The sequence below is a fragment of the Ranitomeya variabilis genome, chromosome 1 (assembly GCF_051348905.1).
Source record: "Ranitomeya variabilis isolate aRanVar5 chromosome 1, aRanVar5.hap1, whole genome shotgun sequence".
NCBI lineage: Eukaryota > Metazoa > Chordata > Amphibia > Anura > Dendrobatidae > Ranitomeya > Ranitomeya variabilis.
This window is the reverse complement of record NC_135232.1, coordinates 657163960-657181131: the sequence shown is the minus strand read 5'-3', so window position 1 is coordinate 657181131 and position 17172 is coordinate 657163960. Positions and strand designations below refer to the sequence as shown.

The 17172-nt window shown below is 47.0% G+C and overlaps 1 protein-coding gene across 1 annotated transcript in view; it reads left to right on the top strand.

Moving 5' to 3' along the window:
• The first annotated feature begins 3251 nt into the window (after positions 1-3251).
• LOC143798277 (uncharacterized) overlaps positions 3252-17172 on the top strand; it is a 77572-nt gene continuing 63651 nt past the window's right edge. The window contains exons 1-3 of the mRNA XM_077281107.1: positions 3252-3898; positions 4019-4110; positions 4624-4881. Coding sequence (XP_077137222.1) covers positions 3771-3898; positions 4019-4110; positions 4624-4881 — 478 coding nt within the window. The 5' untranslated portion in view covers positions 3252-3770. The remainder of the gene's footprint in view (positions 3899-4018; positions 4111-4623; positions 4882-17172) is intronic.

Genomic DNA, 17172 nt, shown 5'->3' with positions numbered 1-17172 from the left:
ATAGTGACTTCACAAGGAGGTCACCGTGAAATTTAAAAATAAACCTGAATGGGGTTCGGGTTTTTTTTTTAGTGTTCGGCCAGACCCGAACATTCAGGGGTTCGCCCATCACTAGATATGATTTATCCTTATTGATGTCTGTACTTTAGCACTCATTATGGATACTCTGATTCTTAACCCCTTAGTGACCGGGCCAATTTTTAAAAATCTGACCAGTGTCACTTTTATGTAGTAAAAACTCTGGAACGCTTCAACATATCCCATTGATTTTGAGATTTTTTTCGGGGCACATTATACTTTATGATAATGGTAAACTTAGGTTTATATGTTTTGCATTTATTTTTAAAAATATCAGAATTTTGACAAAGTTTGAAAATTGCTATTTTTTTATAAACAGAGTGATTATACCCTTAATCCAGATAGTCACAGGGCCGCCATCAGGGCATTACAGCCGTGACTGTCGTATGGGGCCCGGTGAGCAGAGGGGGCCCGTATCGGGCCCCATCTCATCTTCTCACCGGGCCCCTACCGGCAGCCGCAGGCTGAAACGGTCCCTTAGCGGCTGCCGGCGCTGCAGCTGTTTAACGCTAGTTAACAGCTAGTTAACAGCCGCCAGCCAATCTGACGTCATTGTCAGTCGCCGGCGAGTGCACGCTTCAGCTGCGTGGAGAGAGCAGGAGCGCGGCAGGTAAGCAGAACTTTTTTTTTTTTTTTTATTGAGAGCAGCGATCCGGGCAGCCCAGGGCAGAAAGCTGGACACAGGGGCAGAAAGCTGGACACAGGGGCAGAAGGCTGGACACAGGGGCAGAAGGCTGGACACAGGGGCAGAAGGCTGGACACAGGGGCAGAAGGCTGGACACAGGGGCAGAAAGCTGGACACAGGGGCAGAATGCTGGACACAGGGGCAGAATGCTGGACACGGGGGCAGAATGCTGGACACGGGGGCAGAAAGCTGGACACGGGGCAGAAAGCTGGACACGGGGCAGAAAGCTGGACACGGGTGCAGAAAGCTGGACACTGGGGAAGAATGCTGGACACTGGGGCAGAAAGCTGGACACTGGGGCAGAAAGCTGGACACTGGGGCAGAAAGCTGGGCACTGGGGCAGAAAGCTGGACACGGGGGCAGAAAGCTGGACACGGGGGCAGGAAGCTGGACACGGGGGCAGGAAGCTGGACACGGGGGCAGAATGCTGGACACGGGGGCAGAATGCTGGACACGGGGGCAGATTGCTGGACACGGGGGCAGAAAGCTGGACACTGGGGCAGAATGCTGGACACGGGTGCAGAAAGCTGGACACTGGGGAAGAATGCTGGACACTGGGACAGAAAGCTGGACACTGGGGCAGAAAGCTGGACACTGGGGCAGAAAGCTGGACACGGGGGCAGAAAGCTGGACACGGGGGCAGAATGCTGGACACGGGGGCAGAATGCTGGACACGGGGGCAGATTGCTGGACACGGGGGCAGAAAGCTGGACTTGGGCAGATTGCTGGACACTGGGGCAGATTGCTCAACATTGGGGCAGAATGCTGGACACTGGGGCAGAATGGAGAAACGGGGCATGATTGGAAACACAGGGGGCAGGATGACAGACATGGCGGCATGACTTGAGACACTGGGGCATTACTGGAGACAGATGGGGCAGGATTGGAAACAGATGGGGCAGAATTGAGACACAGGGGGCATGATTGCAGAAATGGGGGCATGATTGGAGACTGGCAGAATGGTGATACGGGCATGATTGGAGACACTGGAGGCAGGATTGGAGACAGATGGGGCAGGATCATGGGGCAGGATGGATACGATGGAGACAGATGGGGCAGGATGGGGAGATCATATGGGGCAGAATGTATACTCATTAGGGCAGGATGGGAGAACATATGGCTGACGCCAGGAATGAGACACACGGGGGCTAGGATGGTGAATATTATTACCATAGGGGCTAATTAAGGGATATTATTACTGCAGTCATGTATTTATTTTATTTTTTGAGTACACTGTTTTAAATGGAGGGGCGGTCCTATTACTGTGTAGAATGATACTATGTCACCTTCTTCATGTGGTGTAATGTAGAAGTTGGGAAAATTAAGTAATGTGTTCTGCAAGTGGAACTCGAGATAACTGTGTTATTTCCTGCAGAGACGAGTCCTGGCTGGATGAAGTGATGGCGGTCTATGCGGGATGAAAGATGAAGGACTTCACCTAGAGACGTCACTGGTGAGTCAGTGTGTTACCTATACACTGACACTATACACTGTATACTATATACAGAGGTCCTGTGTATAATGTCACCAGTGATCACTGGATTACCTATACACTATATACAGAGCTCCTGTGTATAATGTCACCAGCGATCGCTGTATTAGGCTGGTTTCACACTTGCGTTTTGATTTGCAGCATTTTTGGAAAAAAAAACGCATGCGTTTTGATTTGCAGCATTTTTGGAAAAAAAAACGCATGCGTTTTTTTCCCTATATTTAACATTAAAAACGCATGCGTTTTTTTTTTTAAGCGTTTGTCCGCGTTTAACGACGCATGCGTTTTTTGGCTGCATGCGGCATTTTGCAGAAATGCAACATGTAGTAATTTTCAGGGGCATTTATTTGCCGCAAAAAAACGCATGCGTTCATTTGCGTTTGATTTGCGTCAAAAAATACATTGATGTCTATGGAAATGCATGCGTTTTTTTGTACATGCGTTTGCATGCGTTTTTGAACGCATGCGTTTCAATTAAGATAACCATGTCTAGACACTGATAAGACACCCCCTACCAACAAGGTGATAAAAAGGAGGTTGGGGGAAGTTTCAGGACACTTCTCATCAGACTCTGAAGAAGACAGGACACTGGCAGGACGCATTTTGGAGGACAAGACCCAGCTCAATGTGAATATATCCTACCAATGCCTTTATTTTCTAATTTTTGGCTCTACATGTCCTAATTTCTTCCATTTCTTTCTTTCTACATGCTTCAGAATGTCTTCTTCGGAGTCTTCATCTGGTGAGGAGTTTGAGCCACGTCAGTCAGAAGTGGAGCATGTCAGTGAGGTGAGTGTTTGCTTCGTCAGATTGGTAAGTATTCACTGTACATCGACACATGTGACAATTTGATTTTTCCTTTTTTTTAGAGCACTTCTACTGAAGCACAGACCGGGCAGGAGCAGCGGAGTCAAGGTCCGGTTGGAAGACGGCAGCGGGTATGTATGCAAGGCTGACTGTCCTCATTGTAAAATTCTTGAATCTTCCTTTCTTTACACTCATATCTTTAAATTTTTCTTAGGGAATCCTTTTGTATGTTTACTATCGTATTCATGCCATTTCTCATCATCTGTTCTCTTTCTTTTCCTAATGTGATTGAGCAAACTGTAATGATTGTCTTTAATTTTTAGGTTTCACGACGGGACGATGACCTTATTGACAACGACCTCCTAATAAGCCTGGTCCAGGAGCGAGTTCCGTTGTGGGACAGCCGGGATCCACTGCATTCGATCAACACCACTCTCCGACGTCTGTGGAATGAGGTGGCCCAAGCGTTGTGGGATGGATGGGACAATGCCCCGCCATGGGTCCGTAGTGCATTTGGTAAGTGTTGCACTGCAGTGTGAAGCAGCAGAGACCTTTGCCGTGCTCTCTTGACTGTGTGTGATGAAAGAAACACTCCGGAGTTTCTCTCATCACACACAGTTTTATTTGAACGGCAAAAATTCAATGTCCTGACCATAATTTTTTTTTTTTTTTTTAACAGTGGACAAAGTCAGAACACGTTGGCGTTCCATGAAGGACCGCTTCAACAAGGACCTGCGCCAAGAGAGTCGTGCTGCCAGTGGTTCAGGAGCAAGGATCAGACCGTACAAGTATCATCGCGTGCTGTCATTTTTAAGACCGGTCCTTGCCCAGAGAGCGTAAGTTTTTCTCACATGCTTTTGGTTGTATTGTATTGACATAATCTGTATTTTAAAATTCCACAGGATTTAGCGTCTGGTTATTTTTTGTTATTAATTTTATGTTTCCTTTTTTCACAGCACACACAGCACGACTGTCGAGCCAGGTTCTGGAGCGGTCCTTCAGCCGGCAGCCACGGACCCGTCCCAGCCATCCAGCAGCGCAGCAGCAGGTGGGCCTTCCACACTAACTGGAGACCAGGGAGCTGGCCCGTCAGGTATTCCCCTTTCCCAGTCCTCTTCCACTGCCCCCTTTTTTTGGGGCTCATCCCGGCAGCGACAGAGAGCTTCGGACAGGTCAATCATGCCCGAGTTTTTGCACTTGAGCTCGGTTTTACACGATGCGATCAAGGCTTTGGGTGACCGAATGGATGCTTCGCATAACCTCTTAAATGCACGTATCCAGGAGGTCAGCAAAAGCCTTGATCAAGTTAAAGCCGATCTCCAGAGGCCAGCACATCATTTTTTCAACCAAATTCAGCAGGGCATGTCGGAACACCTTAGCCCTGATCTCCAGCTCAGTGTCATGCAGGCCTGCAATGCTGCTTTTGTGCAGGCTATGCAGCAGAGTCATTATTCACAGCAGACAGTAGCGGCATATCCAACTGTGCCATCACTGTCACGATTAACCTCCTTGCCGACCTCTGCTGCATACCAGTGCACGGCCATCTCAATTCCTTCCACAGGCGGACTCCACTACAGCGCCAACACCATGACGAGTGCAGTTGGACATCCCACCGCCACCACCGTGACCACCGCTGCTCCGGCTTGGACCTCCTCCACTGACACCACGATGCAGCAGGACCCTGGCGTGGCTTTCAGGCCCGGACCAACTACGATGCAGCAGGACCCTGGCGTGTCTTTCCGGCCCGGACCCACTATGATGCAGCAGGACCCTGGCGTGTCTTTCCGGCCCGGACCCACCACGATGCAGCAGGACCCTGGCGTGTCTTTCCGGCCCGGACCCACCACGATGCAGCAGGACCCTGGCGTGTCTTTCCGGCCCGGACCCACCACGATGCAGCAGGACCTGTTGTGATTTTGCTTTTTGCTCCCTCTAGTGGTCATTAGTGATTTGACTCTGGAGCGTCTGTCTTTTCCTATATCCTCACCTGGGCCGTTAGTTCAGGGGCGTTGCTATATAAGCTCCCTGGACCTTCAGTTCAATGCCTGGCATCGTTGAAATCAGAGCTAATCTGTTGTGCTCTTGTCCTCTGATCCTGGTTCCTGTTTTTCAAGCTAAGTCTGCTTCTTTGCTTTTTGCTTTTGTTTTGTTTGGTATTTTTGTCCAGCTTGTTCCTATCTGTATCCTGACCTTTGCTGAAAGCTCTAGGGGGCTGGTGTTCTCCCCCCGGACCGTTAGACGGTTCGGGGGTTCTTGAATCTCCAGCGTGGATTTTTATAGGGTTTTTTGTTGACCAGATAAGTTATCTTGCTATATTCTGCTATTAGTAAGCTGGCCTCTCTTTGCTGAACCTGGTTCATTTCTGTGTTTGTCATTTCCTCTTACCTCACCGTTATTATTTGTGGGGGGCTTGTATCTTGCTTTGGGGTCCCTTTCTCTGGAGGCAAGAGAGGTCTTTGTTTTCTTCTCCTAGGGGTAGTTAGATTCTCCGGCTGGCGCGAGTCATCTAGCGATCACCGTAGGCATGATCCCCGGCTACTTCTAGTGTTGGCGTTAGGAGTAGCTATTTGGTCAACCCAGTTACCACAGCCCTATGAGCTGGATTTTTGTATCTTGCAGACTTACACGTTCCTCTGAGACCCTGTCCACTGGGGTCATAACAGTATGCCAGGCCAGTATTAAATGTTTAATGCATTGCAGAAGTGGGATTATAAGAAAGAAAATTTTGAGGTTTTTTTTTTCCCTCTCTCATTTTTTTTTTTTTCTTTTCCCCTTTACCTCAGAGTGGCTTAAGCTTGCTGCAGACATGAATGTCCAGACCTTGATTACAAGTGTGGACCAGCTTGCCGCTCGTGTGCAGGGTATACAAGATTATGTTACCAGAAATCCTAGGTCTGAACCCAAGATTCCGATTCCTGAACTGTTTTCAGGAGACCGATTTAAGTTTAGGAATTTCAGGAATAATTGTAAATTATTTTTGTCCCTGAAACCTTGTTCGTCTGGAGACTCTGCTCAACAAGTAAAAATTGTTATTTCATTCTTACGGGGTGACCCTCAGGATTGGGCTTTTTCGTTGGCGCCAGGAGATCCGGCATTGGCTGATATTGATGCGTTTTTTCTGGCGCTCGGTTTACTTTATGAGGAACCCAATCTTGAGATTCAGGCAGAGAAAGCCTTGCTGGCTATGTCTCAGGGCCAGGACGAGGCTGAGGTGTATTGCCAAAAATTTCGGAAATGGTCCGTGCTGACACATTGGAACGAGTGTGCACTGGCCGCTAATTTTAGAAATGGCCTTTCTGAGGCCATTAAGAATGTTATGGTGGGTTTTCCCATTCCCACAGGTCTGAATGATACCATGTCCCTGGCTATTCAAATTGACCGGCGGTTGCGGGAGCGCAAAACCGCAAATTCCCTCATGTTGTTGTCTGAACAGACACCTGATGTGATGCAATGTGATAGAAAAACCGCAAATTCCCTCATGGTGTTGTCTGAACGGACACCTGATTTGATGCAATGTGATAGAATCCTGACTAGAAATGAGAGGAAAATTCATAGACGCCGGAATGGCTTGTGCTACTACTGTGGTGATTCTACACATGTTATCTCAGCATGCTCTAAACGTATATCTAAGGTTGTTAGTCCTGTCACCGTTGGTAATTTGCATCCTAAGTTTATTCTGTCTGTAACTTTGATTTGCTCACTGTCATCTTATCCTGTCATGGCCTTTGTAGATTCAGGTGCTGCCCTGAATCTTATGGATCTCTCATTTGCTAAGCGCTGTGGTTTTATTCTTGAACCATTAGAAAATCCTATCCCTCTTAGGGGTATTGATGCTACGCCATTGGCAGAAAATAAGCCGCAGTATTGGACACAGGTTACCATGTGCATGACTCCTGAACACCGCGAGGTGATACGTTTTCTCGTTCTACATAAAATGCATGATTTGGTTGTTTTGGGGCTGCCATGGTTACAGACCCATAATCCAGTCCTTGACTGGAAGGCTATGTCAGTGTCTAGTTGGGGCTGTCGTGGTATTCATGAGGATTCCCTGCCTGTGTCTATTGCTTCTTCTACGCCTTCGGAAGTTCCGGAGTACTTGTCTGATTATCAGGATGTCTTTAGCGAGTCCAGGTCCAGTGCATTGCCTCCTCATAGGGAATGTGACTGTGCAATAGATTTGATTCCAGGCAGTAAATTTCCTAAGGGAAGACTGTTTAATCTGTCGATACCTGAACATACCGCTATGCGTTCATATATCAAGGAGTCTCTGGAGAAAGGACACATCCGTCCGTCTTCTTCCCCTCTTGGTGCGGGATTCTTTTTTGTGGCTAAAAAGGACGGATCTTTGAGACCTTGTATTGATTATCGGCTTTTAAATAAGATCACTGTCAAATTTCAGTATCCTTTGCCGCTGTTGTCTGACTTGTTTGCCCGGATTAAAGGTGCCAAGTGGTTTACCAAGATAGACCTTCGTGGTGCGTACAACCTTGTGCGCATTAAGCAAGGGGATGAATGGAAAACCGCATTCAATACGCCCGAAGGTCATTTTGAGTACTTGGTGATGCCTTTTGGGCTCTCTAATGCCCCTTCAGTTTTTCAGTCCTTTATGCATGACATTTTCCGGAACTATCTGGATAAATTTCTGATCGTTTATCTGGATGATATTCTGTTTTTTTCTGATAATTGGGACTCGCATGTGGAGCAGGTCAGGATGGTCTTTAAAATTTTGCGTGAAAATTCTTTGTTTGTCAAGGGCTCAAAGTGTCTTTTTGGTGTACAGAAGGTTCCCTTTTTGGGGTTCATTTTTTCCCCTTCTGCTGTGGAGATGGACCCAGTCAAGGTCCGAGCTATTCTTGATTGGACTCAGCCCTCGTCAGTTAAGAGTCTTCAGAAGTTCTTGGGTTTCGCTAACTTCTACCGTCGTTTTATCGCTAACTTTTCTAGCATTGTGAAACCTTTGACGGATATGACCAAGAAGGGCTCCGATGTGGTTAATTGGGCTCCTGCTGCCGTGGAGGCTTTCCAGGAGTTGAAACGTCGGTTTACTTCGGCGCCTGTTTTGTGCCAGCCTGATGTCTCGCTTCCCTTTCAAGTTGAGGTGGATGCTTCAGAGATTGGAGCAGGGGCCGTTTTGTCGCAGAGAGGCCCTGGTTGCTCTGTTATGAGACCTTGCGCCTTTTTCTCTAGGAAGTTTTCGCCTGCGGAGCGAAATTATGATGTGGGCAATCGGGAGTTGTTGGCCATGAAATGGGCATTTGAGGAGTGGCGTCATTGGCTCGAGGGTGCTAAGCATCGTGTGGTGGTCTTGACTGATCACAAAAATCTGATGTATCTCGAGTCTGCTAAACGCCTGAATCCTAGACAGGCCCGCTGGTCATTGTTTTTCTCCCGTTTTGACTTTGTTGTCTCGTATTTACCAGGTTCAAAGAATGTGAAGGCCGATGCTCTTTCCAGGAGCTTTGTGCCTGATGCTCCTGGAGTCGCTGAACCTGTTGGTATTCTTAAGGATGGTATTATCTTGTCAGCTATTTCTCCTGATCTGCGACGTGTGTTGCAGAGATTTCAGGCTGATAGGCCTGATTCTTGTCCACCTGACAGACTGTTTGTGCCTGATAAGTGGACCAGCAGAGTCATTTCCGAGGTTCATTCCTCGGTGTTGGCAGGTCACCCAGGAATTTTTGGCACCAGAGATCTGGTGGCCAGATCCTTTTGGTGGCCTTCCTTGTCTAGGGATGTGCGGTCATTTGTACAGTCCTGTGGGACTTGTGCTCGAGCTAAGCCTTGCTGTTCTCGTGCCAGCGGGTTGCTCTTGCCCTTGCCTGTCCCTAAGAGACCTTGGACACATATCTCCATGGATTTCATTTCTGATCTTCCGGTGTCTCAGGGCATGTCTGTTATCTGGGTGATATGTGATCGCTTCTCCAAGATGGTCCATTTGGTTCCTTTGCCTAAACTGCCTTCCTCTTCCGATCTGGTTCCTGTGTTTTTCCAGAACGTGGTTCGTTTGCACGGCATCCCTGAGAATATTGTGTCAGACAGAGGATCCCAGTTCGTTTCCAGATTCTGGCGATCCTTTTGTAGTAGGATGGGCATTGACTTGTCGTTTTCGTCTGCTTTCCATCCTCAGACTAATGGACAGACGGAGCGAACTAATCAGACTTTGGAGGCTTATTTGAGGTGTTTTGTCTCTGCTGATCAGGACGATTGGGTGACCTTCTTGCCGTTAGCTGAGTTTGCCCTTAATAATCGGGCTAGTTCCGCCACCTTGGTTTCGCCGTTTTTCTGCAACTCTGGTTTCCACCCTCGTTTTTCTTCGGGTCATGTGGAACCTTCTGACTGCCCTGGGGTGGATTCTGTGGTGGATAGGTTGCAGCGGATCTGGAATCTTGTGGTGGACAACTTGAAGTTGTCACAGGAGAGGGCTCAGCGCTTTGCCAACCGCCGCCGCGGTGTGGGTCCCCGACTACGTGTTGGGGATTTGGTGTGGCTTTCTTCCCGCTTTGTTCCTATGAAGGTTTCCTCTCCCAAATTTAAACCTCGTTTTATTGGTCCTTACAAGATATTGGAAATTCTTAATCCTGTATCCTTTCGCCTGGATCTTCCTGTGTCGTTTGCTATCCACAACGTGTTTCATAGGTCCTTGTTGCGGCGGTACGTTGTGCCTGTGGTTCCTTCTGCTGAGCCTCCTGCTCCGGTGTTGGTTGAGGGCGAGTTGGAGTACGTGGTGGAGAAGATCTTGGATTCTCGTCTCTCCAGGCGGAGGCTTCAGTACCTGGTCAAGTGGAAGGGCTATGGTCAGGAAGATAATTCCTGGGTGGTCGCCTCTGATGTTCATGCGGCCGATTTAGTTCGTGCCTTTCACGCCGCTCATCCTGATCGCCCTGGTGGTCGTGGTGAGGGTTCGGTGACCCCTCACTAAGGGGGGGGTACTGTTGTGATTTTGCTTTTTGCTCCCTCTAGTGGTCATTAGTGATTTGACTCTGGAGCGTCTGTCTTTTCCTATATCCTCACCTGGGCCGTTAGTTCAGGGGCGTTGCTATATAAGCTCCCTGGACCTTCAGTTCAATGCCTGGCATCGTTGAAATCAGAGCTAATCTGTTGTGCTCTTGTCCTCTGATCCTGGTTCCTGTTTTTCAAGCTGTCTGCTTCTTTGCTTTTTGCTTTTGTTTTGTTTGGTATTTTTGTCCAGCTTGTTCCTATCTGTATCCTGACCTTTGCTGAAAGCTCTAGGGGGCTGGTGTTCTCCCCCCGGACCGTTAGACGGTTCGGGGGTTCTTGAATCTCCAGCGTGGATTTTTATAGGATTTTTTGTTGACCAGATAAGTTATCTTGCTATATTCTGCTATTAGTAAGCTGGCCTCTCTTTGCTGAACCTGGTTCATTTCTGTGTTTGTCATTTCCTCTTACCTCACCGTTATTATTTGTGGGGGGCTTGTATCTTGCTTTGGGGTCCCTTTCTCTGGAGGCAAGAGAGGTCTTTGTTTTCTTCTCCTAGGGGTAGTTAGATTCTCCGGCTGGCGCGAGTCATCTAGCGATCACCGTAGGCATGATCCCCGGCTACTTCTAGTGTTGGCGTTAGGAGTAGCTATTTGGTCAACCCAGTTACCACAGCCCTATGAGCTGGATTTTTGTATCTTGCAGACTTACACGTTCCTCTGAGACCCTGTCCACTGGGGTCATAACAAGGACCCTGGCGTGTCTTTCCGGCCCGGACCCACCACGATGCAGCAGGACCCTGGCGTGACTTTCCGGCCCGGACCCACCACGATGCAGCAGGACCCTGGCGTGTCTTTCATGACCGGACCCACCACGATGCAGCAGGACCCTGGCGTGGCTTTATGTTTCCCCCCCAACACGACGCACCAGGACTCTGGCATGGGTGAGCGCTCGACAAGCGCAATGGACTGTGAGACAGTGCAGCCGGACCCTGTCGGGTCTCCCGCCACCACGCTACAGCATATGAGCCCACCAAGACGTCCCCCTACCAGGCAAAGCCAAAAAAAAAATCAGAAAAAAAACTCTTAGTATTCCTCCCCCTTCACCTACCGATGTGTCTGTATTGTCAGTTTTGTCTCACCCTTCCTGAGTGTCTCAAGCCTCTCATGTTTCAAGCCCCATCCCCGAACTTCCAGACCCTTCTAGTTTTATTGCCCCTTCTCCTGCCTCCTCTGCGTCGTCCATGGTTAGCCAAGCCTCAGTTCTTCACACCCCCCGTTTACATCACTCAACCCCAAGCCGGCGTGGTTCAAAAAAATAATTTTTTTATACATTGTTAACTAAATAAAAAAATTTTGCTTTGCCACAATCTTGTTTGGTTTATTGTGTCTATAGCCGCCGGCAACACACACCGTGCGCCAAGAAACTTCGCCACACACTTATTTTTTGGGCCACAACGTATCTCCAGTAGTTAAACATACAAGACTGCAGCTATATGTGTGTCTTTAGTATACAGATATGTGGTGGCCCCAAAAATATAACATGTATAGCCATAATCTCTTTTTGTATATGCCTAGTGTGGCAGTATTAAGAGAAAATGGTGGAAATACAGTGCAGTCCTCTACTGAACAGGCCAGGTGTCCATAAACTCAAAAGTTATGACACCTGACCTGTTGAGTTGATAACTGCCTTGTATAACCACTAGGGTTGAGCGAAAAAGATCTGCCAATTTCACAAGTCGTCGACTTTTGCCAAAGTCGGGTTTGGTGAAACCCCACCCGATCTCACTGTGGGATCGGGTCGGACGACGGCGATCTTCGCTACAAAGTCTGGTTTCTTCTTTTATTTATATATATATATATATATATATATATATATATATATATATATATATATATATATATATATTTGTGTCATTGAGACATATGTATATATTGTAAGGATTTCACTCACTCAGGTGCGATGGCTGACACTTCAGGAGGCACGTTCCTTTAAAAAGTTGATAGGTTTATTACATCATAAACCATGTGGCAAAATAACAGCAAACAAATAGCCTTTAGTTCAGGAAAAGGAAAAACAAAGTGTCCAGTTCACCAGGCTCAGACCTGGAATTTTAACACACTCAGGAGCCTAGCAGCTCCACACATATCCACTGTGTTAAGTATTAGGCTTTCTTTTATAGGTCTAACCACACCCAGAACCCACCACATGATCAGGCATGTGGTTGTGACATCACCACAGGTCCTGACAGACATATAGGTAGCTATGGCTACATCACAGCGGCAAGCCATCTATGCGACACATATCTCCCATCGATTAGACACCCTTTAGCCACGCTACATACCTCCCCCCTCTGCCTAAAGCCGTGGGGCTTGGCACTTTCCCCCACTAGACAAGGGATTCTTGACAGGGCATCAGCATTACCGTGCAGCTTTCCGGCCCTATGTTCCACATGGAAACAGAAGTCCTGCAGGGCTAAGAACCAACGGGTGACCCTAGCATTTCTACCCTTCGTTTCCCTCATCCACCTAAGTGGGGCATGGTCGGATATCAATCTAAATTTACGTCCCAGCAGATAGTACCGTAATGTGTCCACCGCCCATTTTATGGCCAAGCACTCCTTCTCAACGACTGAGTAGTTCTTTTCAGACGAGGAAAACTTCCTACTCAGATAGAGGACAGGATGCTCCTCCCCATGTAGCTCCTGGGAAAGGACTGCTCCCACCCTGACATCTGAGGCATCTGTCTGAAGAATAAACTCTTTTTTGAAGTTTGGGGCCATCAGAACGGGTTGCTTACACAAAGCCTCTTTCATTCCTTGGAAGGCTGACTCTGTTTCTTCGGACCACTTAACCATTACTGATTTTGTCCCTTTTAGCAGGTCAGTCAGAGGCGCAGCCATCGTGGCGAAGTTTGGGATGAACCTCCTGTAATATCCCACGATACCCAGGAAGGCTTTAACTTGCTTCTTGGAAACTGGTTTTGGCTATGTTTGAATTGCCTCCACTTTACTGATTTGGAAGTTTTTCCCTCTCAGCGACCCTCTCAAACACCGTCAGGAAGGCCTCAACATCATCCCCGGGCGTCATTTTCTGTAATGCGCGTCTTACCGTCTTCCGGACGTGGGTGTCATCAGCCAAACCTGGGGTTGGGGCGCTTGTCTTGCCCTGGATGGCGGTTGCCAGAAGCTGCATCTGCTGCCGTTGCTCCTGCTGCCTCTGCCGTTGCTCCTGCTGGCTCTGTTGTATCTGCTGCATCAACAGCCTGTTGGTCTCCTGCTGCTGTGACTGCAACAGCCTGTTGGTCTCTTGCTATTCCTGCTGCCGTTGCTCCTGCTGTGACTGCAACTGGACCAAGTGTTTCAGCAGTTCCTCCATTTTCCCCGGCTGGGTTACAACAGACTTGACCCAGGACATTCAATAACAGACTTTTCGTCTCCGCTGGGATTGCTGCCCGCATTCTCCACCAATTGTAAGGATTTCACTCACTCAGATGCGATGGCTGACACTTCAGGAGGCACGTTCCTTTAAAAAGTTCATAGGTTTATTACATCATAAACCATGTGGCAAAATAACAGCAAACAAATAGCCTTTAGTTCAGGAAAAGGAAAAACAAAGTGTCCAGTCCACCAGGCTCAGACCTGGAATTTTAACACGCTCAGGAGCCTAGCAGCTCCACACATATCCACTGTGTTAAGTATTAGGCTTTCTTTTATAGGTCTAACCACACCCAGAACCCACCACATGATCAGGCATGTGGTTGTGACATCACCACAGGTCCTGACAGACATATAGGTAGCTATGGCTACATCACAGCGGCAAGCCATCTATGCGACACATATCTCCCATCGATTAGACACCCTTTAGCCACGCTACATACCTCCCCCCTCTGCCTAAAGCCGTGGGGCTTGGCACTTTCCCCCACTAGACAAGGGATTCTTGACAGGGCATCAGCATTACCGTGCAGCTTTCCGGCCCTTGTTCCACATGGAAACAGAAGTCCTGCAGGGCTAAGAACCAACGGGTGACCCTAGCATTTCTACCCTTCGTTTCCCTCATCCACCTAAGTGGGGCATGGTCGGATATCAATCTAAATTTACGTCCCAGCAGATAGTACCGTAATGTGTCCACCGCCCATTTTATGGCCAAGCACTCCTTCTCAACGACTGAGTAGTTCTTTTCAGACGAGGAAAACTTCCTACTCAGATAGAGGACAGGATGCTCCTCCCCATGTAGCTCCTGGGAAAGGACTGCTCCCACCCTGACATCTGAGGCATCTGTCTGAAGAATAAACTCTTTTTTGAAGTTTGGGGCCATCAGAACGGGTTGCTTACACAAAGCCTCTTTCATTCCTTGGAAGGCTGACTCTGTTTCTTCGGACCACTTAACCATTACTGATTTTGTCCCTTTTAGCAGGTCAGTCAGAGGCGCAGCCATCGTGGCGAAGTTTGGGATGAACCTCCTGTAATATCCCACGATACCCAGGAAGGCTTTAACTTGCTTCTTGGAAACTGGTTTTGGCTATGTTTGAATTGCCTCCACTTTACTGATTTGGAAGTTTTTCCCTCTCAGCGACCCTCTCAAACACCGTCAGGAAGGCCTCAACATCATCCCCGGGAGTCATTTTCTGTAATGCGCGTCTTACCGTCTTCCGGACGTGGGTGTCATCAGCCAAACCTGGGGTTGGGGCGCTTGTCTTGCCCTGGATGGCGGTTGCCAGAAGCTGCATCTGCTGCCGTTGCTCCTGCTGCCTCTGCTGTTGCTCCTGCTGGCTCTGTTGTATCTGCTGCATCAACAGCCTGTTGGTCTCCTGCTGCTGTGACTGCAACAGCCTGTTGGTCTCTTGCTATTCCTGCTGCCGTTGCTCCTGCTGTGACTGCAACTGGACCAAGTGTTTCAGCAGTTCCTCCATTTTCCCCGGCTGGGTTACAACAGACTTGACCCAGGACATTCAATAACAGACTTTTCGTCTCCGCTGGGAACGCTGCCCGCATTCTCCACCAATTGTAAGGATTTCACTCACTCAGATGCGATGGCTGACACTTCAGGAGGCACGTTCCTTTAAAAAGTTCATAGGTTTATTACATCATAAACCATGTGGCAAAATAACAGCAAACAAATAGCCTTTAGTTCAGGAAAAGGAAAAACAAAGTGTCCAGTCCACCAGGCTCAGACCTGGAATTTTAACACACTCAGGAGCCTAGCAGCTCCACACATATCCACTGTGTTAAGTATTAGGCTTTCTTTTATAGGTCTAACCACACCCAGAACCCACCACATGATCAGGCATGTGGTTGTGACATCACCACAGGTCCTGACAGACATATAGGTAGCTATGGCTACATCACAGCGGCAAGCCATCTATGCGACACATATCTCCCATCGATTAGACACCCTTTAGCCACGCTACAATATACAGTATATATATATATATATACATATACATATATACACATATATATATATATATATATATACATATACATATATATATATATATATATATACATATATACACATATATATATATACATATATATATATATACATACAGTATATACATATATATATATATATACATATATATATACACTGTGTTCCAAATTATGCAAATTGGATTTAAGTGTCTTAAAGATTTAATTGTTTTGTTTTTCAAATAAACTCGTGGATGGTATTGTGTCTCAGGGCTCAATGGATCACTGAAATCAATCTTAAACACATGTGATAATTAGTTTTCCAGGTGATTCTAATTAAAGGAAAACTACTCAAAAATGATGTTCCACATTATTATGCAGGTCACAGGTTTCAAGCAATATGGGAAATAAAAAGGATCTCTCTGCTGCTGAAAAGCGTTAAATAGTGCAATGCCTTGGACAAGGTATGAAAAAATTAGATATTTCACGAAAACTTAAGAGTGATCATCATACTCTGATGAGATTTGTGACTGAAACAGAGCACAGACCGAGTTCATGCAAATAAAGGCATAATGAGGAAGTTTTCTGGCAGACAAATTCATTGGATTAAGAGAGCAGCTGCCAAAATACCATTGCAAAGCAGCAAACAGTTATTTGAAGCTGCTGGTGCGTCTGGAGTCCCTCGAACCTCAAGGTGTAGGATCCTTCAAAGGCTTGCTGTGGTGCATAAACCTACTATTCGGCCACCCTTAAACAGTGTTCACAAGCAGAAATGGTTGTATTGGGCCCAGACATACATGAAGAATAATTTTCAAACAGTCTTGTTTACTGATTAGTGTCGAGCAACTCTGGACGGTCCAGATGGATGGAGTAGTGGATGGTTGGTGGATGGCCACCATGTCCCAACAAGGCTGCGACGTCAGGAAGGAGGTGGAGGAGTCATGTTTTGGTCTGGAATCATGGGGAACCAACTGGTAGGGCCCTTTAAGGTTCCTGAAGGTGTGAAAATGACCTCAGCAAAGTAAATAGAGTTTCTGACTGATAACTTTCTTCCATGGTCTAAAAAGCAGAAATGTGCCTTCAGGAGCAAAATCATCTTCATGCATGACAATGAATACCCCTGAGTAATTGGCTGCTATGGGCATAAAAGGAGATAAACTCATGGTGTGGCCACCATCTTCCCCTGACCTCAACCCTATAGAGAACCTTTGGAGTATCATCAAACAAAAGATCTATGAGGGTGGGAGGCAGTTCACATCAAAACAGCAGCTCTGGGAGGCTATTCTGACTTCATGCAAAGAAATACAAGCAGAAACTCTCCATAAACTCACAAGTTCAATGGATGCAAGAATTGTGAAGGTGATATCAATGAAGGGCTCCTAGGTTATCATGTAACTTGGCCGGTTAGAATGTTTTGGAGTTAAATAGCTTTTCTGTCCAGTGAATGTGACCTCCTAATGCTGCAAATTCCACAAATGAGCATTTTCAGTTCTTTAAAACATATCAAATGTTTAGAAATACTACTGTGCATAATAATTTGGAACAGTGCATTTTGAGTTTTTATTCATTTTGGAGATTATACTGTTATCATTGGGAGGTTTCTTCAATAAAATTCGATGTATACTCTATTGGGTGATGACTTTTATTAGACTGACTGTCATTTGCACTGACCATTTAGGAAAATCCGCGAAAAATGTCATTTGCATAATAATTTGGAACATAGTGTATACATATATACATATATATACTTCAGCGCGATAT